The sequence below is a fragment of the Octopus sinensis genome, linkage group LG5 (assembly GCF_006345805.1).
Source record: "Octopus sinensis linkage group LG5, ASM634580v1, whole genome shotgun sequence".
Taxonomy (NCBI): Eukaryota; Metazoa; Mollusca; class Cephalopoda; order Octopoda; family Octopodidae; genus Octopus; species Octopus sinensis.
The window spans coordinates 133,906,049-133,932,410 of record NC_043001.1 but is presented as its reverse complement, the minus strand read 5'-3'; the positions used below and the strand labels follow the sequence as shown (position 1 = coordinate 133,932,410).

Sequence of the window (26,362 nt, the reverse complement as noted above, 5' to 3'; positions counted from 1 at the left end):
TTGTCTGATTTATTATTATTAGCTTTGTGATGCCAATGGAAACCACTATTATGATGAGAATCAATGGAAAGTACTTTGAAATCGTTTCTTCTTACTCTGTCGGAATACTATAAGGAGTATTCATGATCAACACTGAAAATTATACAGTATCAAATCAACTTAATGATGTGAGCTGTTGTTCCACATGAGTGCTGTTTCTGTTAAATAGACTGATTCATGAAGAATTACGTTTATTAAGGACAGTGCAATGCCAGTAGAGAGACACCATTCTAATATTGTATTCAACTGACTTTACATTCTTCTGTTGACATCTGTGAAGGCATGTGACCTGGTGGTTTAGGTGTTGCACTCCTAATCATACAGTTGTGGTTTCAATTTCCAGATCAGGCTATGTGCTGTGTTATTGAGCAAAACACTTCATTTCCTGTTGCTCCAGGCCACTCAATGGTAAATGAGTTCCAGCAATAGCTGGGAAGTTAACTCTGCAACAGACTGGTGTTCTGTTCAGGTGGGATTGTTGCAATCTCATTCACTTATAGACCTTGAAACAGAGCTAATCCCTGGCTCATGACATAGGCTAAGCTAGAATCAACTTGTATCTGATACAATGTCTTACAAAACTAATAATATCTTGGATCACTGTTCCTCACAGGGATAGAAGACATTAGGTTTTGCATATTCACCTACCTTAAAACAGTACTAAGAATATTTGCTTGGGATCATCAACCATGGACTCTTACATTATGTCTCTATAATCAAATGGTGGTACTTTCCTATTATCAACAGCCAATTTTTTAATTACTAAAGGATTAGTAAATAAACTATTACACTTGTGAGCTGGGTGTAATAGTTGATAGTAATAGCTATTCCAAAAGTCTGCCTACCCCATGGAGAAGGAAAAGCGCAAGGAATAGGGTGTAAGAACTTTTTGTTCAAAACATTTAAATTTTTTTCCTACATTTTTGCCCTCCAGTTCTGTGTCCTTTACCAGTAGAATGTTACTGATACTTTACTCCATGAGATCATCATCGTTTAACGTCCGTTTTCCGCAGTTCGCACACATGCAACATACAATCTACCTTTCACTCTGAGTGAGAGACCCTTTGTCGCCAGTAGGAGCTTTCTAAACTTTGCCCAGGCTATTCGTATTCTAGTGGTGACACTCTCTGAGCATCCACCTCCACTACTAACTTGGTCACCCAGGTAGCGGAAACTATCGACTACTTCTAGTTTCTCCCCTGGAGTGTGATGGAATCTGTTTTCTGAGTATTTGTGGTGTCTATTGTCCCTGTGCATCTGCCGCACATGAAAGCTATCTTATCAGTTAATTTCCCTTTGATGTTGCTGCACCTCTTATGCGTCCATAGCTTACACTGGGTGCATCTTTTGGAGTTTCTACCTACGCCTTTCCTACAGATCGAGCAGGGCCACCTGCCCGATGGGGTGTGTGCTGTCATGATAGTTATTTTGAAAGTCTGCTGATCAACTATTACACTAGTCTCAAGAGTGTAATTTACTAATCTTTTCATAAATAAAAAAAAATGGTTGTTGATAATAGGAAAGTATCTAGCTATTGATCTTAAAGTGAGTTTATAACAAAATGATAAAATACTCACAGACTGAGAAAAATCCAGTTCTGACCCAGAATTTTTAATTTTTCAGATTGATCTTCCTACTTTTAGAACAATGAATGACAATGACTTACGCATGCTGGGTATCTCCACTTTTGGAGCACGCAAGAAAATGTTGCTGGCTATTACAGGTGAGTTTACTCTTTTGTGATGATTTCTACTGTTTTTGTGTGTCACTACCACCTGGTTCTAGGCTACCTTTAGCAAGGTTTATAGGGAGGAAGCACTCCGTCGGTTACGACGACGAGGGTTCTGGTTGATCCGAATCAATGGAACAGCCTGCTCGTGAAATTAACGTGTAAGTGGCTGAGCACTCCACAGACACGTGTACCCTTAACGTAGTTCTCGGGGATATTCAGCATGACACAGAGAGTGACAAGGCCGGCCCTTTGAAATACAGGTACAACAGAAACAGGAAGTAAGAGTGAGAGAAAGTTGTGGTGAAAGAGTACAGCAGGGATCACCACCATCCCCTACCGGAGCCTCGTGGAGCTTTAGGTGTTTTCGCTCAATAAACACTCACAATGCCCGGTTTGGGATTCGAAACCGCGATTCCCTGACCGCGAGTCCGCTGCCCTAACCACTGGGCCATTGCGCCTCCACTAGCAAGGTTTACTCCATTGTATTCAGGCCAAATTCCCAGTTTGGGGACAATTTAAAGCTCCCACCAGTTTCGAAGACCCTAAAACTGGTCAAGGCTGTTGTCCTTCCTCTTCAGACTATACAATAAAAATAAAAAATACAAATATCATCAAGGCTTGAGTAGTTTTTACATGTGAGACACATCTATAGACATCTAAATAAAGTTATTCACTGCTGGAACCCCTTCCTAATGATAATGGCTGAACTTCGAAGTTAGAGCAGTCCTTATTTACTCTTTTTACTTGTTTCAGTCATTTGACTGCAGCCATGCTGGAGCACCGCCTTTAGTCAAGCAAATCGACCTCAGGACTTATTCTTTGTAAGCCTAGTACTTATTCTATCGGTCTCTTTTGCCGAACCGCTAAGTTACGGGGACGTAAACACACATGCATGCATATATATATATATATATATATACATACATATATACACACACACACACACACGATGAGCTTCTTTCAGTTTCCGTCTACCAAATCCACTCAAAAGGCTTTGGTCGGCCCAAGCCTATAGTAGAAGACACTTGCCCAAGGTGCCATGCAGTGGGACTGAACCCGGATCCATGTGGCTGGTAAGCAAGCTACTTACCACACAGCCACTCCTACGCCTAACAACATAGTAGAATGAATGACAGAATAGATAATGGTTGGCATCATAGTTGTTTAGCCCTAGACAAAAGTTGTAGAGGAAGAATAGAGCATCACAAAATACGATAAAAATATTTTTCATGTTAATTCAAGTAACACCAAAAAGGATTAAAATAAATGGGAAAATACAAATGAATTTTCCTGACAAACCAAAGTGATAAAAGGACCTATTTATTAACATTTTACTTTGTTTCCAACAGTTTTTAAATAGTTTGATAATTTAAATGAATTTCTTGCCAAAATTTATACCATTCGCTTCCGTTATGAATGTTACAATCCCCCAAAATCCCATCTTTTAAAAACCTATTTCATAATCTTTATATATAAAATTGAAGTTGTGTGTGTGAGACTCTGTCTCCTCCGATTTAGATTCCTAACTACTCCCACATTTTGCAGTGCAGTTTAACCAAAAGCGGGTATCTAAAAGTCGTCATTCATATCAAGCCCTTCTGGGTATTAGCGCACATCTACGATGAGTCTACGATTTAAAAAAAATTTACCATCATTTTTCCGCATTTTTAATGATTTTTGCTCGGGTTATATAAGAGAAGTAACTCTCTAAAAATGCTTATATAGTTATTTCCCTTACAAACCCGAGCAACGCCGGGCGATACTGCTAGTTTTTTATAATTCTATTGTACAATCTTCTTTTGTCAGAGTTGAATCACATGAAACCCCAACTTACGACAACAGCAATAACGGCATCGACAGCAATAAACTCAAACAACTCGTTTCAGGAAAACGAGGCTACTGCATGGATGAACAATCCAAGAGTGGACATGGGAAGTTTAAGTGGACGATGGTAAAAAAATCCAGTAGACACACACAAACATGCACACACATACACACATATATGTGCAGACACCTCATAGTACCAAAGATACAAGTGTAATTATGGCATTTATTCGCTATAATGAGTGAGGCAATGGCCAGCCTTATTGTTGGACAATGGTTGACTATCACAACTATCAACAATTATTCTAGTCATTTTTTTTTTTTTCCAAAATTTTCTATTTGTTCTGATCACCAAACTACTCTAATATTTACTGTTAGATTTCCAAATGGCTGCACTGAAAGGAGAGTTCTTTTTTACAGGATTTTTATTTGCCAAAAACAAATAAATTAATCAGGTGTATATATACACAAATACACACACACACACACACATATATATATGAGGTTGTCGGATTAATTTGTTTTGTTTTTCATTAACTATTCTCACAGTCAATAATATATTACTGACTAGTTTATTAAAACTGTTGATGAAAAATTAGGATTAAGATAAATAAAAAAAAAATAAAAAAGTAAATGTATTTATCTGACAACCTAAAGCATACATAAATACACACACACACATCTTGTTTCAGTCATTTGACTGCCGCTATGTTGGGCACCACTTTGAAGAGTTTTAGCTGAACAAATCAACCCCAGGACTTACTTTTCAAACCTATTTTCCTGAGCATCAAACTAATACACCAGCCTTATCTTTTTTGTTGTTTTTTTTTTGTAAATGTCAACTACACACACACAAAGGCAGGCTTATTTCAGCTTCCATCTGCCAAATCCACAAATCCACTCAAGGCTGGTCAGCCTGAGGCTATAGAAGACGACACTTGCCCAAGGTGCCATGCAGGGGGACTGAACCCAGAACCATGTGGTTGGGAAGCAAGCTTCTTACAACACAGCCACACCTGCACCTATATACACACCTGGTTAATCTGATGTTTTCTGCAAACACACACACACATACACCCCTCTTGCGACTAGAGGTAAAAGCTAGCTAAACAGCATATTCGAAGATTATGATCCTTGAGTATTGTTTTAACATAAGAAGGATTTTTGGTTCAGTCTGCTAAATTTCGATAAATGTTCTTCTGAATAAACATTACTTGATGGGATCTAACATATTTTACAGGTCATTTTACTGATCAATATTTTGAAAAAGAAAGAAACTAGTGATCTCTACAGTCTGGATTATTTCAACAAATTACTATTTTTAGGTCAAAAATTAAGAAATTTTAAACAATGGTTAGAAACTATAAGATGACTATTGAGACTAATGTTAAAAAAATATTAAAAATAAAAGCCAAAACATGCAAAAGCTATTGAACAGTTTGAGAATTAAAACTGCATGAAATATAGGATGAAAGCAGTCGTTAAAATTGTTGCAAATACTAGCAAAATTATGACATTTTTATCTGTAATGATGTAAACATTTTATTTTAAAGATGCTTTAAGTTAATGAATTGAGAGAGAGTTATAAGTTTTCTAATCAAAATAATAAGATATTAGCTATAGATAAATAAAAATGTTTAACTTCATATCACTAATTCTTTCTGCTAGCATATTTTGATCTTTGATATCAACATTATAAAACTATTGTATATTATACTAGCAATTCATTGGAAACAACTCCATTTTATGATTTCTAGGGTAAGTGATTGTGAGTTAACTATTCAAATTTGCTTTATATAAACAAACTCACATATATTTATAATTAATACTAACAGAATAATTTTTTGAAAAACCATGAATAAAATATTTATTCATCATGGTTTCAACATCCATTCAAAGAGACTGTCATAATCTGAGCTAAAATTGTGAAAATATTTTAAGATTGTAAGCATACAATTTTGAAAAGGCTTATATCTCTAGCAAATAATAACAATAGTAATTTCTAACATATATAATAAAAGATTAATGATTAGTTCTCCTGACAGTAAGAAACAGCCAAACCTGGGAAACTAAATAGATATAAAGTTAATGTTGGTGATGAAACAATCCGTCCAGATGTTGAAAAAGTTATTTTTGCATGCTTTTTTGCGATCATTTCTCCCTGTTCTATTTTCTTTTGTAACTGGAATAACAGTTCTAGAAAGGAAAGAAACACATTAAATCAAAAAGACAAAAACAACAAAAAAACAAAGTGCCTTGCATGACTAAAACAATTGTCATTAAAAATTCTTTCCTTTTTGTCCCAACATTTCTCCAAAATATAAAATAGGGAGATGATAACATTCAATATATTTTCGCCCCCCCAAAAAATGTCTTCCTTTAAAGGTTAATCACCATACACGACCAAAGTGGGGATGTTGTCAGAGTCCTTACTATTTCTTTGCCTTACCTTACTTGCCAGTTCCAGAATGATAAGATGTAGACAATTGTTGATCTCTAGTGGTGCCAGAAATGGCTAAAGATTTCTTAAATGAAGAAAAAAAGATAATAGAAGCTACTAATTGGGACTGCTATGAAAGGAGATGGCTTGTAAACCATTTTGTGGTTGGTTCAAAGTTGGCTGAATCTTAAAGTGAGTGGGTCACACCAACTGTATGAACAAAAATGATCCTCTTCGTTGTCTAATGTTGGACTGATATTTAAGATGACCCAACTGTAAAAAAATAATAAAATGGATATTAAATGAAAGATTCATATTTACAATCGAGATTTCATTGAATGTTTAAACCAGTCATTGGCTTGTATTCTCATAAACAGATTTCTTTTTTTATTTTATTTTTAATAATCAAAAAATCTTAATCCTTCTTAAGAGGTTAAAGTTTGAAGTGCAATAAAGTAAGATAACTCCAATTCCTACAGCAATAGACTTTATATTATTTCCAGTACACACTGAAGCAAAATATATTTTTAAATTGTTTATAGTAGCTCGTACGGATGGGACAAATAATAATTTATTCCTTTAATGACAATGATGATCCTCTAAAATATAAAAAAAATACACAAAATAATAAGCTGTGATTTATATAGACAAATCAGCAATACACTCTGCTTCATGTGGAATATCTAATCAATAAATTTCGTGTGAGTTCTAGAAAACAAACAAAGCTTATCAAAGAAGTTTAAACTGTTTTCACTCAATCACTGTTCTTAGAAAAATTTATAAATCAGATGATATACATACAAATATCATTAAATTATTTGGTTTCATATGATTTTTTTTTTTTTTTATATATATACACTGAACATTACTTCATAAATTTTCGGTGTCCAATATTTGTATGTAGCAATTTCGAATAAAATTAAGACTATATTGCTTAAAATCATTTACATTAGAATTTGACAGTTAATATCCATCAAAATACATGGCATTCTTCCTATACTTTGATTGAAATCAATTTGGACAAGAAAACATCATTTTTATAAATTTTAAAATATTAGCAATGTCTAAATGCAACTTTTTGGCATTTAAGAAATATATGCAAATTTTTAAATATAATTAATCTAGGATACAGATAATTTATGAGGATGCAGTTTTATAAATGAACCTTGCGATTGCACAATACTCTATGAAATGTTAGTTTTAAATTTCAAGTTGCGTCACAACAACTTGGAACAAATGAGAGAAAATGCTCAATAACTGAATGATTTCACTTGTAAATGTACCATTTTACATGAATAACTAGGAATATTTGATCTCTTCACCATTTCCTGCTGTTGTTACAAATATTGGAGACATCTAATCTACTAACTGACCATAAAGTTGTTCTAAGTCCCATTTCTTCAACTGTCCAGAAGCTGTATCTGTGGAACTAGTGTACAAAAATCTTGGCAAGCAAATACAACTGAATAAAACATTTTTTCTATCTCTAATATTGTCCATTGTTTTTATTTATGGGATGAAAAAAATGGTGAGAATTGCATTGGAGTTTGCAGGAAACGAAACAGTAAATATTTTACAGAAAAGTTTGTGGGTCAGATTTAGTTACATGTGTGTATTACACCCTCAGATGTAGATGTGCCATTACTACAAGTTTTGGGTAATTTCAAAACCTGTTGGGATCCCTCCTTGTCTAGGTTTAAACATAGCTCATAACTATAGAGAAAGAGAGAGAACTGACATCCCAGAAGCAAACTGCTACAATATTTACTGATCCTAGACAGGATGAAAGGCAATAATAAACACAATGGTTTTTAAAAAAAGCTAAAAGTTTGTATGGTAATTTGCAGAAAAAGGCAGCGAGCTGGCAGAAACGTTAGCATGCCGGGAGAAATGCTTAGCGGTATTTCGTCTGCCATTACGTTCTGAGTTCAAATTCCGCTGAGGTCGACTTTGCCTTTCATCCTTTCAGGGTCGACTTAATGTAATCGACTTAATCCGTTTGTCTGTCCTTGTTTGTCCCCTCTGTGTTTAACCCCTTGTGGGTAGTAAAGAAATAAATTTGCAGAAAAGGGAAAGTAAAACATATAATGGAAAATCTTTTCTGGCCTGAAAGGTTGAAACACTCAAATTTGCACATCAGAATAATGACTGGTAAAGCTGTCAGTGCTGATACAGGGGCTGCTACTAATTATCCAGAACAACTGAAAAAAAAAATGGTAGCTGAAGAAGGCTACATAACTGAATGAGTATACAATGCTGATGAAACTGCACTCTCCAAGAAACTCATGCTTGTTAGAACTTTATGAGAAGAAAAATCAACAGCTGGATTTAACTCTTTAGTGTTTAAACTGGCCATATCAGGCCAAAATTGTCTTCCTGTTATATGCTCAAACCATCCAGCTCTGATCTCTCACACCTACCCTACAAAGTCATTCTAAAAATAAACAGGGACATCATCAATATCCCAGAGTTACAAGATGCTGTACAATTAATTTAAAACAATGTGATTAAACAGGCTTTACATCTGACAGAGAAATCTGAATGCCAATGGGTTAATGCTTTTAAAAACGATTCTTCTTCTGGGAGGAACTGCTGCTGGTAATATGAAATATTTTCATTTATACATATACTGTTTAGAAACTTTTTTTCATGCATAAAAGTGATCATGTTATTTGTTTGTTGTTATTGTAGTTTTGAAAAATCCATCAGATCCATTACCATTTTATCACATGAAAATTAAATGGGGACATTAATTTCAGGAATGCATTACTCCTTTAACTCAAGGAGTCATGTATATACATCAATATACACACACATATTTGTAGAGTCATGGCCAAAAGTTTGGAACATTGTGTTAAAAATTAAAATTGTTATGTCCAAGTTCAATTCAAATATATGCAATGTAGATATTTGGGCATTTAACCCTTTCGTTACCAACCCGGCTGAAACCGGCTCTGGCACTTTAGTACAAATGTCTTGTTTTCATAGGTTTTGAATCAAAATCTTGCACCAAACCTTAGTCACAATTTATGTTCCTAACACTAGCTTAATGATAACTAAGTTATTTTACTAAATTCTTTGTTATATTTAAAATTAATTGAAAGAAACACGGAGCATCTCAACAGAAATACTGTAACGAAAGGGTTAATATAAAAATTCTAATTTCCAGATCTGTTCCAAACTTTTAGCCACAACTGCACACAGGACTGTATAGTGTTCCAATGTCTGTTTTGGTATGGTTTCTAAAGCAGGATGCCCTTCCTAATGGCAACCATTATACAAAATGCAATGGGTACTTCTCCCAGTGCACCCGAACTGGTGAAGTTTCATGCTGATTCTGTCTAACATCAAAATTACATGTGTCTGAGGAATACTCAGCCATACACACTCTAATTCAGAGCTCTGCAACCGGCATGTCACGGCACACTGGTGTGCCATGAGATAATGCTAGGTGTGCTGCAGCGTAACCTAAATATAATTTTTTTTTCACCTGTACTTTTAGTTATATTTTCAGTTCAGGTGTGCTGCTGAATTTTGAAAAGAATATAAGTGTGCTGCAAATGAAAAAAGGCTGCAGAGTACTGCTCTAATTCAATGAACAGGTAGTTCAGTTAAATGCACAACTAGAATACCCTTAAAAACTAATGAGTATTCTTAAAAAATAGAAAAACCATGAGAAAATAATTCGAGACCAAATTTAAATAAAGTCATAGATTTGCCATTGTGTACGACAGTCATAAGTTTGTCTTCATGTCAGTCATAGCTTATGGCTTTGCTTATGACATTTGTAGACTTGTTGTATTTATGAAAGTCATATATTTATTGCCGGCAACCGTGGAGACTGGCGACGTACCGTAAAAGAGGGAATACAAAGGAGTGACAGAGAGAGAGAGGAGAAATGGAAAGACAAGAAAAGACGTCAACAAGAAACTATGGCATTACAACCAGCCAGGAACAGTCTTCACTACATTTGCGGTACCTGCCAGAGGGAGTGTTTGTCCAGGATAGGACTACACAGCCACAGCAGGAAATGTATCAGGACATGAAATGTAAAAGCCAGACTAGACTACTTTATGCGCAACTCCATTGTCTCCCAAGACAAAAAGGATGCCAACCAATATTTATCTTTTTGACAGCCATAAATTTGTCTTTACAAACCAGAGATTCTTTTTAAAGATATTCATAAATTTGTCTATATGACAATTATAGCTTCGTTTCACAACAGTTATGGATTTGTCTATTTGAGTTAGAGATTTGTCCCTGTCTTCATTTTTATTGCTTTAATGATAAATACTGAAATATTTCCTCATCATGACAATGGATTAAAAAAACAATGGAAGGTGAGCGGAGTAAAGCACACAGGAAATTATTTTTATTATGGTAATTGAAATAACTAGTTTTAAAAAATTAAGTAAAATATAAAAAAATAAATTAAGAATATTTACAAATGAAAAAAAAGTTTTATTAAAAAAGAAATTGAAATAAAAGAAATTAGATTTAAGAAAAAAAAAGTGAAAGTTCCTTTAAACTCATTTGAGTTAAAAGAAGCTGTTTTGAAAGTAACTGGAACAAAATTAAATTCCTATAATGTTCCATATAATATTTTACCAGATGTCCAGATCTAATATCTTGTATTGTTTACACCAGATACATAAGATCTTCATTGTAATGTTAGTTCAGCCACTAATCTGGTTAGGCTCCACTTGTGAAAGTAGTGAGGAATTTACTTGAGAAATAGAATTCTGAAGATTTTGAACATTTATAGGTGGACTACATTGTTCCTGAGCAGACACAGCACCTTCAAGTAGAAAAGTTAATAAAAATATTAAAGACAAAAGCAAGTCAATGATGTAAGGAAACAGTTTATGAAATGGGTTACAAAATTCCACTAATATGAGATATAAGGGGGTCTGGGTCTGAAAATTTTAAATGTAATTTCATTGTTAAAATAATAATGAGCACAGATCTCTGATACAATAAAACTCATTGGAAAGGGGTAAAAAGTGGGACAAAACATGGGAATAAGTCAATAAAAAAAAAGACAGCAACAAAAGCCAAAAGTACACAAAAAGAAAAGTGAAAAGTACAGAAGTCATAAAGAGGAAAGGAAGCAAAGATATATAAAAGATAGTGTTAGCAAATTTTGGAAGAATGCAGGGCCCTGACAGCAAACAACTGACATCATAGATTATTCCATGTTTCAATAATTCCGAAAGTCATAGGTACTCTGCTGTTTTTTGATTTTATAAATATGTCCAACTGGCTTTCACCCAGGCGGCCCGGGTTCGATTCCCGGCATGGGAACGTTATTCACTACACTTGCGGAGTGGTTGGCGTTAGGAAGGGCATCCAGCTGTAGAAACACTGCCAGATCAGACTGGAGCCTGGTACAGCCCTGACTTCCCAAACCCCGGTCGAACCGTCCAACCCATGCTAGCGCGGAAAACGGATGTTAAACGATGATGTTTGGTTGTTTTTTTTCTTTGTTTAAGTTAATCAGAGGAGTGAATCTAGCACCTCCTAGGACGGTAAAATTGATGTAGTTGGTGTTTATTTTGAGCATCTGTTGATCAAAGTTTGCAGGGACAACATAGAAGAGGAACCCTGAACTGGACATTTTGGAACATAGTGAGCAACAATGTTAAAAACACTAAGTTTGTTGAAGTGTTATTGTAAAATCGATAGTTTATGTAATATGTGAAGATAAATACTTGCCCAAGGTGCTGCACGGTGCCTCTTAAAATAACTGTTTCACACCCATCTATTTTTTAAAATAGTTTAGTAGTCAAATATGAAATTGCATCACTCATGGACATTTTTGTGGCCCTTTCAACTAGTAGCATGCTGTTATCCTTAGACCAAAGACCCTAAAACAACATAGACTCTGTTAAAAGCACCCCAGATACATTTTATCATAGCACCACCATTAGTGAGGTTACTCTATATCTGCAAAACTAAAGAGTCCTCACTACTCAATGAAGTGTTCATTTACTCAAAGCCATATGATCAAGGGGCTGAATAGAAGAGAAAGCAATGTTAAAAGAACCAGGATTCTTGAGTGAAGGTAACAATAGTATCATCATCATCATCATATAGCGTCTGCTTTCCATGCTAGCATGGGTTGGACGGATTCAACTGGGGTCTGTGAAGCCAGAAGGCTGCACCAGGCCCAGTCTGATCTGGCAGTGTTTCTACGGCTGGATGCCCTTCCTAACGCCAACCACTCCGTGAGTGTAGTGGGTGCTTTTTATGTACCACCAGATGATGGTAGAAATTGTGACAGAGGTGAGAGTGTTGGGGAAAGAAAGAGATAGTAATGGACGTAGACAATGGTAAGTGAATTTCTAGGAACTACACAACTATGACTGAATAGAAGAGAAAGCAATGATAAAAGAACCAGGATTCTTGACTGAGTATGATGGTAGAAATTGTGAGAGGGTTGTGAAAAGTAAGAAATAGTAATGGAGGTAGACAATGGTAAGTGAACTTCTTGGAACTTCAAAACTATGACTGTGCCACTACTAAAAAGATTTCTGTTCAGAAGTCTAATTTACTCACCTATACAAGCTGTGTCAAGATGTGGCAAAGGGGATGTTGGAGAGAGCGTATCTTGAGGTTGAATTTGAGTAGAGTCTCTATTTTGTAATAAACTACTATCTTCATTATCAAGATGATTACTGTCATGGCAAAGTCCATCTTCAAGATTGGGTGTGTTTGAAAAAGAGCAAGAATTTCCACTACTATCTGAATGTGAGAAGGAAGTTGTTTGAGTAAAGTCTGCTGGCATAGGAGTGAGAGGTGGAGTTGAGTTCAAACCACAATCTGCGATTGAACCATCGAAAAATTCCTCATGGGTTGTATTGTTAAGCAGATTAGAACCAGCAGAAGTGTTGTCACCAACTTCACTCATTTGGTGAAATGACATCTGTGCCATGTTCATTTGGTTTGTGGCTTGGTCAGACATCGCTTGAAGATTATCAAATTGTAATGAACTCAGATCAATAGGAGATTGATGACAATTTGAATACAAATCTGAAAGTTGCATCATTTTAGAAAGCTGCTGTACAACATTGGAAACAGGAGACTGCAGGTTTTCATAGATACTTGTTACTATAGAGTCATCAGATGAAATAGATGCTTGTTTGCAGCCATTGTCCTCTGTGGGTGAGTTGTAATTATCAGGATGGACTAAACCAGATAAAGAAGAATTCAGTTGCACAGGACTTTCTTGAGGAGATGAACAAGGTGAGCTATAAAGAGAAAATGTTTGGTATTATTTATACAACAAAGTGGAAAAAAGCTTTATAATAATATAAATTAAGTCCGAATCGTGGCCGATGCCAGCGCCGCCTCAACTGGGTTCCGTGTCGGTGACACGTAAAAAGCACCATCCGAATCGTGGCCGAAGCCAGTGCCGCCTCGACTGGCTTCCGTGCAGGTGGCACGTAAAATGCACCAATCCGACCATGGCCGATGCCAGCCTCACCTGGCACCAGTGCAGGTGGCACGTAAAAAGCACCCACTACACTCACGGAGTGGTTGGCGTTAGGAAGGGCATCCAGCTGTAGAAACATTGCCAGATAAGACCAGAGCCTGGTGCAGCCTTCTGGCTTCCCAGATCCCCGGTCGACCCGTCCAACCCATTCTAGCATGGAGAATGGACATTAAACGATGATGATGATAAGTAATACTTTAACATGAAGTTAAATATTCAGTAATCCTACAGTAAATTTCCCTACTAGTTTTTTTAACAAAATATATTTTTCTCAACTTTAAATTAATAACTAAAACCAACAAGAAATATTTTACATTCATGTAAATATTTCCCTAAATACTTTCAGTCTATAACAGAATTGTTAGAACATTGGGGAAAATGCCTTGAGATGTTTTTTCTGCCTCCTTACATTCTGAGTTTATATCTTGTTAAGGGCAACCTTTAACAGTTAATCCTTCCAAGGTTGATAAAATAAAGTGCTAGTTAAGTGCTGAGGCTGATATAATTGAATACTAATGTGTATCAACATGCAATAAACTAGCATAGAACAGTATAGCCCAAAATCTCATGCAATCATCATGTTTTTATGACAAGTCAAGTGAAACACTGCCATTCCATCAATGTTTATTGATTTGTAACACAAACACATCCTCTCATTCACTCAGATATATGCATTGCTATCTAAAAATTAGAGGCAATGCCAGAAGATTTGTACACTAAATAGCGTGTAGAAACTATTTGGCTTATAAATGGTTTTGTGGTTTCATTAATAAACTTTAGAATTTGGTCATCAAATGTAAATAGAATCAGTTTAACCCTTTAGTATTTAAAATAGCTGTTTCTGAGTTGAATTTTCAAACTGGCCAGATCTGGCCTCTCACACTTATCCTACAATGTCATTCTAAAAACAAATAATAACATCTTCAAAATTTTGAAGAATTCAAAACAATGTGAATAGATAAGCATGACATTTGACAGAGTAATCTGAATGCTAAAGAAAGTATTCTAAACATCCTGTACCTTTTCCAAAATATATAAAACAGACATACAATCACCAATTTGAGACTGAAAAGAGAAGCAAGCCGCACTGTTGAGCAGGTTCCTTTTTTTTTTTTTCAGTCTAAAACTGGTGCTTTTGGTTCTTTAATTTGTTTTGACTAAGTTGAAACAGTGCCTTCATAATGGTTAATATCACTTTGCATTGACCAATATATGTATATATATATGTGTGTATATGTGTTTGTCTGTCTGTGTTTGTCCCCCTAGCATTGCTTGACAAACGATGCTGGTGTGTTTACGTCCCCGTTACTTAGCAGTTCGGCAAAAAGAGACCGATAGTATAAGTACTGGGTTTACAAAGAATAAGTCCCGGGGTCGATTTGCTCGACTAAAGGCGGTGCTCCAGCATGGCCGCAGTCAAATGACTGAAACAAGTAAAAGAGTAAAAAGAGTAAAGAGTATAAAATATTTACTTTGAATTTGTTTGTGATTCGTGAGAGTCTGCTGGAGTCTCATTAATCTGCAAGTTAAGATATTCAGAGGCCAATAATTGATTGACTGATACTCTCATACGAGGATCTTCTCGAAGACAATACTGGAGGAAAAGCTTCACAGGAGTTGGCTGGAAAGAAAATCCATAAATCATTTATAACAAGAATTTACAACATTTTACAGGAATCTCATAGAATATATTCTTCATAGATGTTTTCGTTTCGTTTTTTTTTGGAAGAAAATCCATTTACAACCACATGGTTCCAGCTTCAGTCCCACTGGACAAGTGTTTTCTACAAATAGCCCCAGGTCAACCAAAACCTAGTGAGTGTTGGTAGATGGAAGCTGAAAAAAGTCCATTATGTGTGTCTGTCTGTCTCATCATCATCATCATCATCGTTTAACGTCCGTTCTCCATGCTAGCATGGGTTGGACGGTTCGACCGGGGATCTGGGAAGCCAGAAGGCTACACCAGGCTCCGGTCTTATCTGGCAATGTTTCTACAGCTGGATGCCCTTTCTAACGCCAACCACTCCGTGAGTGTAGTGGGTGCTTTTTACGTGCCACCTGCACTGGTGCCAGGCGAGGCTGGCATCGGCCACGGTCAGATTGGTGCATTTTACGTGCCACTGGCACGGAAGCCAGTCGAGGCGGCGCTGGCATCGACCACGATTTGGAGTCTGAAAATGAGTATCACTGTCATACAAGCAGTCTCATTCATCTTCAATATTATGAGAACATGTCAGGCTATGGGGAATTATTTCCATGCCTGGAAAACAGTCAGGATTATAAGGGTTGGTAACAGGAAGGGCATCCAGCTGTAGAAAATCTGCCTCAATAAACTGCACCTAACTGATGCAAGCATGGAAAAGTGGATGTTAAAATGATGATGATGATTATAATGTTGAGGGGTAATGGTGATTAGGGGAGGAGATGAAACTGCAGAAAATGACATAGTTCACTTTCATATGTATTTATCTTGGCTTCCAATCTCAACAAGGTAAATTTCATTTTCCATCTCTCTAAAGTCAAATATATGAATACCTGTAATACACTGAGGTTAATTTCCTAGGCTGTGCTAGTAGAGTGCCAAGAACACCATCTGAGCGTGATCGTTGCCAGAGCAGCCAACTGGCTTCTGTACCCGTGGTGCGTAAAAGGGCACCATTCGAATGTGATCGTTACCAACGTCGCTTCACTGGCACCTGTGCCAGTGGCACGTGTAGAAAGATTCGAGTGAGGTCATTGCCAGTACTGCCTGACTCTCGGAGTGGTTGGTGTTAGGAAGGGCATCCAGCAGTAGAAACTCTGCCAGATCAAGACTGGAGCCTGGTGTAGCCATCTGGTTTGCCAGCCTTCAGTCAAAATCGTCCAATCCATGCTAGCATGGAAAGCGGACATTAAATGGTGATGATGATGATGATTGCAGAATATAAGATTTCTAACTTGTATGTCATTTTCTTTCTTCCTTTGCATTCACTAAGCAATACTGAGTTGTCAACACGCAATAATTACTATTTAGCTATCAAAATAATCAATGACCAATGACAAGTTGGAATAATTGTTCAAAAGAGAGCTTTTGTAATTTAATTACAATTGAAGAAAAGCTAAGTGTGGCAATATAAGCTGTTGGGAATGATCAAAGTAAAAATACTCTGAGACAATATCTATATATATAAAACTCAACTTGTGTGCCTGTGTGTGTGTCTGTGTGTTTAACTTCCCGGCACATCTCCTCGTAGCCAACAAATCGTAGAACCACCAAAAATGGGTCACTTAAAGTTTAGGCAAATGAAAATTGAACTGCGCTATTTCTGTTCCGAAATTCATCTTGCAAGTGCAAAAATCGATAATGTGTTTGTTTAGGCCTTATCCCATGCATTGAATAGTGAACTTTACTCAGTCAGCTGTTTGACGTGAACTGTGTTCACCACGCGTGCAGGCATGCGTAAATACATGGAAAATAAAAAATCAAGATATAAAAATGAATCGCCGTAAACATTGTAGAAATTCGGCAAAGAAATGAATTTTCGGGATGTAGCCTGGAGGGTTTTTTCGTATTAATCGTTTGGACTTTGTGAACACATACCAATTGTTTTCATAACATTTTTAACGCTTTGAATTAAATGTGACCATTTTGCGTTGAGTCTGCAGTTTGAATCACTTTAACCAAATTTTAGCAGGCCAGATTTTTGATCATTACGATTCATCGCCAGCGATACCCTGAAACTCTTCCCTGAAATTCCCGTTGAGAAATACTGATCTAAAAGAATAATTCAACAATGCAATTATTTGATCAACAAAAATTTATGCAACACTTCTACGTACTTCCTATTGAGGAAATGGAACACATAAGTGCAAAAATAGAGGGCATTAAATGCTTGATTTTAAAACCAAAATAATTGAATTTTGATTGAACTTCATCCAAGTTTAGCTTAATTTGCACGTGCATAGAACGCACGAGCCAGGCAATACTGGTAGTAGATAAATATAGAATGATGATTTCATGAAAGTAATGCAGTATGGAGTTAGAAGTAAGAAATGGTAAATGTTATATAAAAAAATGTAGTGGCTGTGTGGTAAGTAGCTTGCTAACCAACCACATGGTTCCGGGTTCAGTCCCACTGCGTGGCATCTTGGGCAAGTGTCTTCTGCTATAGCCTCGGGCCGACCAAAGCCTTGTGAGTGGATTTGGTAGATGGAAACTGAAAGAAGCCTGTCGTATATATGTATGTTTACGTCCCCGTCACTTAGCGGTTCGGCGAAAAAGACCGATAGAATAAGTACTGGGCTTACAAAGAATAAGTCCCGGGGTCGATTTGCTCGACTAAAGGCGGTGCTCCAGCATGGCCGCAGTCAAATGACTGAAACAAGTAAAAGAGTAAAGAGAGAGGAATGAGAGAGAGAGAGCAATCCAGACAAGTATGGAAGTACTGACAAAGAAAATGAGGAGATTATTATGTAATAAGATAAACCATTACAAACACCATCCGATCGTGGCCGTCCGCCAGCCTCATCTGGCACCTGTGTCGGTGGCACATAAAAACACCATCCGAGCGTGGCCGTCTGCCAGCCTCGTCTGGCACCTGCCAGCCTCATCTGGCACCTGTGTCGGTGGCACATAAAAACACCATCCGAGCGTGGCCGTCTGCCAGCCTCGTCTGGCACCTGTGTCGGTGGCACATAAAAACACCATCCGAGCGTGGCCGTTCGCCAGCCTCGTCTGGCACCTGTGTCGGTGGCACATAAAAACACCATCCGAGCGTGGCCGTTCGCCAGCCTCGTCTGGCACCTGTGTCGGTGGCACATAAAATCACCCACTACACTCTCGGAGTGGTTGGCGTTAGGAAGGGCATCCAGCTGTAGAAACACTGCCAGATCTGACTGGCCTGGTGCAGCCTTCGGGCTCCCCAGACCCCAGTTGAACCGTCCAACCCATGCTAGCATGGAAAACGGACGCTAAATGATGATGATGATGATGATGATGATTACAGTATGGCTAACCTAAAGACATTGTTTTGATTCATGGAAACAAAAGTGAAGTGAGCTAGATCACAAAATAATTGAGGAGCTAGTGCCTACACTTTTGTAAAAATATATCAACAAAATATACTCACAAAATCTGTTTCTGATAAATCAGTAAGACTAGAAAGTTTGTTTTCTGGATCATGCCACTGAAAAAATAAAACAAATATTTAAAAACAAAGGACATTAGAAGAATGTCATTTATTTAACCCTTTCGTTACCAACCCGGCTGAAACCGGCCCTGGCTCTGAGTACAAATGTCATGTTTTCATAAGTTCTGAATTAAAATCTTCCACCAAATCTTAGTCACAATTTATGTTCCTAACACTAGATTAATGATAACGAAGTTATTTTACTAAATTTTTTGTTATATTTAAAGTAATTGAAAGAAACACAGAGCATCTCAAAATAAATACAGTAACGAAAGGGTTAAGAGTAGAATATTATTTTACTTTCAAAGTCAAAGTCTCCCAGGCTAGTGACAGTGAGTGATAAGCCTCAGACCAGTGATATTGGTATATGTCGATATCCGGCTTAAACACTTGTATATCAATGTATCCAGGAAAATTTAATCCAAGGAAGAAAGAGTCTAGTCTTAATACTTGCAACAGAATAAACACAATTCAAAGTACCTAACAGCCCAGTAGTAGTGCTAAATGAGGTCACGTCAGACCAACTTTGCAAAAAAAAAAAAAAACTACCAGTCTAAGATAAACAACTATAAAGCAAGTAGTGTAAATGTATAAAAATATATTACACAAAATTAGACAGAAAAAGAGTTATCAAGGCAAAGTTTAAAAAAAAATATCTTAAGATGTCAAAAGTGAAGTAAAAGAAACTGCTATCAGGGTTAGAAGAGAGAAAAAGTATATTACCAGTAAAGTCATTAAGCCTAATTGATAGACATCTGTGGCAGGACATGGTTCTACTGAAGATTGTTGCTGACATTCTGGTGCTAAGAATGAATAACCATTCACTGAGACATACCTATTCCGAATTCGAGAAACCTGGAAAGTAAGAAGAAATCCCAGAATTTACAAACTAATTACACAGTAGAGAGATTATATACTCAACATTATAAGAATATCTATTTCATGTAGAAAAAGTAAGTCATCTCTTCTGTTTTATATATATAAACATGTTATGTTGAGAGATTATTACGTAACAGATTTTTCCCTCTCACTCGATGAGCTAGCTTAATATCTGTATTGGTTTAAAAAGTTGTTTATATTAATACAGGCATGTAAGTAATTTATCTATTATAGAATATCATTATCATCATCGTTTAATGTCCATTTTCCATGCTGGCATGGGTTGGGCGGTTTGACTGGGGACTGGCAAGCCAGGAGGCTGGACCAGGCTCCAATCTGATCTGGCAAGGTTTCTACAGCTGGATGTCCTTCCTAATGCCAAACACTCTGAGAGTGTAGTGGGTGCTTTTTATGTGCCGCAAAACATTTGTTGTGAGATGAAAATAATATTACCAATGGTTAAATAAATTTTATCATACTATTTCTCTCATCATTTATAATTTTACATATATATTGTATGTGGAAGATGCACAGGTACAATAAACACTGAAAATGTACAGAAAATAGTCTCCATCAACTGCCAGCAGGGAAAGCTAGAGGTAGTAGATATCTTCCGTTATCTAGGTGACCAAGTTAGTAGTGGATGTGAATGTTCTGAGAGCATAGCTGTGAGAATAAGATTAGGCTAGGCAATGCAGCTGAGGATATGCGTATACTTGAAAGAAATGAAGCCAGTATGCTTCGCTGTATGTGCAATGCAAGTGTGCATATTCGACAGAGTGTAAGCATGTTGAGAGAAAAGTTAGGCATAAAAGGCATCAGATGTGGTGTGCAAGAGAGATGACTGTGCTGGCATGGTCATGTGATGCATATGGATGAGGACAGCTGTGTAAAGAAGTGCTGATCTCTAACTGAGAAAAACAAGTATAGTTCATGAGGAAAGAAAATTTTGTGGTCCAGTGGAGGAGGAGACAGGGATGACCAATGTCATATAGGGCTAACATTAAATAGGTCAGGTATAAAGGCATATGCTGTCCCCACCTCTGTAAGATACTTCCTCACCTGCTGTGATTATGTGACATGTGGCTGACCAACACGAACCATCAGCTGAGTCAGATCCTCAGAGAAGAGAACATGATACACATGATCCAACTTGAAAAATCAAGTAGCATCACCGGACAGTCAGAGCTGACACTCGCAAATCATAAAGGACAGGATGCAGCCCAGTTTCTGAGTGTAGTCATTCGTTGGATATGGAACGCAACCAACAGTAACCCATAATCCTGTGAAGCGTTCAGGCAGCTCCTAAGGAGCCCCAGACAACATCCAAACCTCACAACTATAGAACAAGAACATTAAATATATCAATACAAATATACAACAGTGATATGTTATGTATCAAATATATCAATACAAATATACAACAGTGATATGTTATGTATCAAATATATCAATACAAATATACAACATTGACATATATCAAATATATCAATACAAATATACAACATTGACATATATCAAATATATCAATACTAATATACAGCTTGATATATATATATATATATATATATATATATATATCGAAATCAAATTGAACCAGCCAGGATCCCTGGTCTGGTGGTACGTAAAAAGCACCATCCGACTCGTGGCCGATGCCAGCACCGCCTCGACTGGCTTCCGTGCCGGTGGCACATAAAATACACCAATCTGACCGTGGCCGTTGCCAGCCCCGCCTGGCACCTGTGCAGGTGGCACGTAAAAAGCACCCACTACACTCACGGAGTGGTTGGCGTTAGGAAGGGCATCCAGCTGTAGAAACATTGCCAGATTAGACTGGAGCCTGGTGCAGCCTTCTGGCTTCCCAGAACCCCGGTCGAACCGTCCAACCCATGCTAGCATGGAGAACGGACGTTAAACGACGATGATGATATATATATATATATATGTATATATATATATATATATATATATATATATATATATATATATATATATATAATTATTATTAGATTGTTCTGAAAATAATGGCCAATTTCAGAAGCAATTTTATTCTGGAAAAATTAACAATAGAAATGTTTTGATTAGTCAAAGTACAAGCTGTGAACATCTGAGCATCTCTGTCATCGATCAATGAGATTATTTATGCCTCATTGATAAACACTTATTGGATTTGTTGCTAAGAAATCTTTGAAAGCTGATTCCACCTCTGGTTTGGACCTGAAAGTTTTATCACTTAAAAATGTGTTTAAATGCTTTAAAAACTGGTAGTCAGTGGGTGAAAGCTCAAGAGAATATAGAGGATGTGGTAAAGTCTTGTATTCCAAGTCTGTGAGTTTCTGTAGTGTCATTCTTGCAACATGTGGCTTTGCATTATCGTGGAGCAGAACTGGGCCACGCCGATTCATCTATGCAGGTCTCATTTTTTTGCAAGTGAGCATACATTTTAGCGAGTTGATTACAGTAAACCTTTGCTGTAATGCTGACTGGTTTCCAGAAAACTGTAATGGACAACACCAATTGCAGACCAGCAGACAGTCACCATAATCTTTTGCTGATGCAACTTTGGCTTTGGAAAAGGTTTGGGGGGGCTCATCACAATCAAGCCATTGACCTGATCATTTATGGTTATCATAAAGGATCCACTTTTTGTCACAAGTGACTATTCGGTCAAGAAAAGGATCATTGGTGTTTGCAGAAAGAGCATCAAGCACACTTCAAAACACCAAACTTTTTGATTTTCCTTGAGCTCATGCGGTACCCATTTATTGAGCTTTTTCACCTTACCAATGTTCTGCAGATTGCGTGAGACCATTGCAAAACCAACACTAAGTGCCAAGACATTTCTTTGACACTTTGACGTGCGTTTTGTTCAACAATTGCTTTCAGTTGTTCATTGTCAAGACTGTATGACCGTCCTCTACCTTCTTCATCTTCAAGGCTCTCATCACCACTATGGAATTTCTGAAACCACCTTCATACTGTGTGATCACTTGTGGACCCTTCTCCCCATGCTCTGTTGATATTGGCAGTAGTTTGGGAGATATTGTGCCCAAGCTTAAACTCATACAAGAAAAGTAAGCGAAGGTCCTTTTTTGTCATGTTCATATTTAAGGGCGCCTATGCTTCAAATCTAAGTAGAGACTTCAAACTTGAAATCTTCAAAGCCACAGTCGAACCAATTTTACTATATGGCTCAGAAACCTGGACGTTATCAAAGAAGCTTGAGAGGCAGTTGGATGGAACCTCCTTATGAGAGCTCCTTATGAGAGCTCAAAATCTCTTGTGGAAGCGCCATCCAACCAAAATGCAAATATATGGGAAACTACCACCTGTGTCATCTCTTGTGAAAGGTAGGAGAGTCCAGTTTGCTGGACATTGTTGTAGAGCTGAAAAAGAAGTAATTTCTATTCTTCTCCTCTGGAAGCCATCTACTCGCAATACCAGAGGGCGCACACTCTCCTACCCTGATGTAATCTCCAGGGATACAGACATCCAGCAACAGCACCTCCGTAATGCCATGATGGACCGTGAAGTCTGGCGTGGCATGGTAAATTCCACTGTCTCGACCATGGTCGAACAATGATGATGATGATGCTTCAAGAATGTTTTCTGTTTGAAATAAGTAGAAAATTATTAAAGAGAATACATCAATCATTAAGTATGTTGAAATTCACCTAAAATATAATTAAAATACAATGATAAAATTCCATTTCAAAACAACACTTTTGTGTGGCCATTATTTTCAGAACAACCTAATACAACAAATGGTGGCAAGATTAAAAATGATGTTAAAAGAGTTACCAAAGGTGTTGAGAAATCTGGCATTGTTATAACCAATGTCCGATCTGGTTTCAGTAATACTGTGGAAGGGTTGATCTCACCATGTATTATGCCACTGCTATGAAGTTTATGTAATCCCTCACAAAGGCCCCTTATCATAGACTGGCGCTCCTGATAGAAATAAAAGTTTAGTGAAAGCACATTTTATCAACCAATAATTACAGTAAGTCAAATAAGTAGCAGACTAATCTAGTAACTGAAGAAGGAAGGACTATATCTAACTAATTACAAGTGAAGCTTACTGATGCTGCTACATTAAAGAATGAAAGGAAAAGTTGACTTTGCTGGAATTTGAACATTTTGTTTGGTATACTAACAATTGTCAGCTTACCATCATTTTCTTCTTTCTAAATAGCTGGTAATCAGTAAGTACAATGAAACACCATAGAACTCCATGTATAATACACGTTTTTCCTCCCCCACCAGAATTAAGATAAAAATTAGAGACACGTATATCCATTTCTAATATAGGCACATGGTCTGAAAGTTGTAAGAGAGGGTTAGTTGATTACATCAACTCCAGTACTTGACTGATACTTTATGTTATTGATTCTGAAAAGATGAAAGGTAAAGCTAACCTTGGTGCGATTTGAACTCAAAATGCAAAAACAAATACAGCAAGTCATGTTTTTTCCAATGCTCTAACAATTCTGCCAGCTTGCTGCCTTATAATAATAATGATGATTTCTGTTATTGGTCACACAGGCAAAAGACATTGAAGACAATATAAAAGGACGAAATACAACGCACAAATAATAATAATAGTAGTAATAATAATCATACTTTTTCTGAAAAGCTCTCTCCAATGTAATCTGCGAAAGGTTGTCCTATTAAAGGCAACTGTACAAATATCTGTCTTTGATTCTGAAAAAAAATAAATGGTATTGAGTATCTTCAATATTTCAGGTTTCCATTGAAACAACATAGCTTTATGTTTATAGACAGACACCCTGGAACAATTGGTAAATGTAAGGTAAATTATATATTTTATTAAAAGGTTTGTTTAAAAGAAGTCTTACATGAAATTTTATTAATCTTTAAAAAAGAAATCCCTCTTCAGCCAAAGATGATTTTTCTTAAATTATAAATTTTAAATTGACATTAGGATTCTTTACCTTCTAGTAACCACAAAAAATGGTTACCTTTTAAGTTGTTTCTAGAACCCACTAAGAAATAAAACACATTAACTCTTTTGTGACCATATTTCTGTCAAAATATACTGCTGCCTTTGTTTCAACTGATTTACAAAATACTGAAGAATTTGATAAAATAACAGTAATATTAATAAAATGCTGTGTGAAACATAAATTATGAAATTTTAGAGGAAAGTCTTAATTTAGATCACTTTATACAGGAAATTTGTATCATAGAACTAAGTGCAGTCTCAGATAAGTTGGTATTAAAAGGGTTAAATTAAAATGGGCATCCCCCACATTGTGAAATATTGTGTTCTCCCAAAATCTTCCTGTTAAAATAAAAGTTCATAATGCAAAACATATTTGCTCATTGACTTCTATGTAATAATAAAGTCAAAGGACAAATACATTTTGTAAGGGAATTCCACATTAACAGCAAGATTTTTCAGAAATGCCACACTTCCATTATGGAGAAGATGCCTGTATCAGTACTAACGATAGAAGTAGAATATCCTGTTTATTTCATTTGTATAAATAAAGCATCTAATGGCTCAGTGGTTAGAGCGTCGAGCTTACGATTGTGAGGTTGTGAGCTCGAATCCCGGACCGGGCTGCGTGTTGTGTTCTTGAGTAAGACACTTTATTTCACGTTGCTCCAGTTCACTCAGCTGTAGAAATGAGTTGCGACGTCACAGGTGCCAAGCTGTATCGACCTTTGTCTTTCCCTTGGACAACACTGGTGGCGTGGAGAGGGGAGGCCGGTATGCATGGGCGACTGCTGGTCTTCCATAAAACAACCTTGCCCAGACTTGTGCCTTAGAGGGTAACTCTCTAGGTGCAAACCCATGGTCAGTGTCTGACCGAAGGGGGTCACCACCAATGACAAAAGTAAAGCTTAGTCATGAAAAAATAATTCCTAGATATTTCTTCAATGAAAAGCAAACTTCTGACCTAATGAAGAACTATGTGATCCCTCAACCTGACAGAAATAGCAGTCAACTCTCACTTACACCACACCATAGTGTCTCAAAAAAAAGGATAGAATGAGTAAAAGATGGAGTAGTTATGCTGGAATGCCTTTAACCCTTTCATTACCAACCCGGCTGAAACCGGCTCTGGTTTTGTAGTACAAATGTCATGTTTTCATAAGTTTTTCATTAAAATCTTCCACCAAACCTTAGTCACAATTTATGTTCCTAACACTAGCTTAATGATAACCAAGTTATTTTACTAAATTCTTTGTTATATTTAAAATAATTGAAACAAACACAGAGCATCTCAAAATAAATACGGTAACAAAAGGGTTAATCATTGGTTTGCTGAGTGATGATCAACCTGGACTAAACAACGACTTACCTTTGAAAAGAACACTGCTTGTAGAGGAACAAGATGAGGGGACTGAATGCCATAATAAGTTTTAGCATTCTGCAGAAATTCCTCTCGGCTTACAGGAGCATTGTCACTAATTAGATGTTCCTGAAAAAGTTAAGAAAGGGAATTAGATAAGAGAAGCAGTTCTGGTGAGTTTTACATTGACAAGTAACAAACAATAATGAAACTTTATGCAATGAAATTGCTGTCAATGACATAAATTATAACTGTATTGCAAAACACATATTTTCCCCAGCTACTTCTTATTTCTTTATTGCCCACAAGGGGCTAAACGTAGAGGGGACAAAGACATACGAAGGGATTAAGTCGATTACATTGACCCCAGTGCATAACTGGTACTTAATTTATCAACCACAAAAGGATGAAAGGCAAAGTTGACCTCGGCGGAATTTGAACTCAGAACGTAACGGCAGATGG

The 26,362-nt window shown here is 36.8% G+C and overlaps 2 protein-coding genes across 6 annotated transcripts in view; one reads left to right on the top strand and one right to left on the bottom strand.

The window, feature by feature from the left end:
* LOC115212084 (protein bicaudal C homolog 1-B) overlaps nt 1-4,251 on the top strand; it is a 295,851-nt gene extending 291,600 nt beyond the window's left edge. For all 4 annotated transcript variants that reach the window (XM_029780911.2, XM_036503094.1, XM_029780910.2 and 1 more), the window contains 2 exons: nt 1,663-1,762; nt 3,578-4,251. In XM_029780911.2, the coding sequence (XP_029636771.1) occupies nt 1,663-1,762; nt 3,578-3,726 (249 nt within the window). In that variant the 3' untranslated portion in view covers nt 3,727-4,251. The remainder of the gene's footprint in view (nt 1-1,662; nt 1,763-3,577) is intronic.
* Nucleotides 4,252-10,510: 6,259 nt separating this feature from the next.
* The window catches only part of LOC115212285 (serine/threonine-protein kinase 31), an 83,059-nt gene continuing 67,207 nt past the window's right edge, over nt 10,511-26,362 (bottom strand). Inside the window, exons 23-30 of one of the 2 annotated variants that reach the window (XM_036503092.1) lie at nt 25,910-26,029; nt 24,201-24,281; nt 23,379-23,528; nt 19,422-19,553; nt 18,639-18,695; nt 15,003-15,151; nt 12,594-13,285; nt 10,511-10,833 (exon numbers count right to left, since the gene is read on the bottom strand). In XM_036503092.1, coding sequence (XP_036358985.1) covers nt 10,712-10,833; nt 12,594-13,285; nt 15,003-15,151; nt 18,639-18,695; nt 19,422-19,553; nt 23,379-23,528; nt 24,201-24,281; nt 25,910-26,029 — 1,503 coding nt within the window. In that variant the 3' untranslated portion in view covers nt 10,511-10,711. The remainder of the gene's footprint in view (nt 10,834-12,593; nt 13,286-15,002; nt 15,152-18,638; nt 18,696-19,421; nt 19,554-23,378; nt 23,529-24,200; nt 24,282-25,909; nt 26,030-26,362) is intronic. The other variant, XM_029781128.2, reaches the window with a different exon arrangement.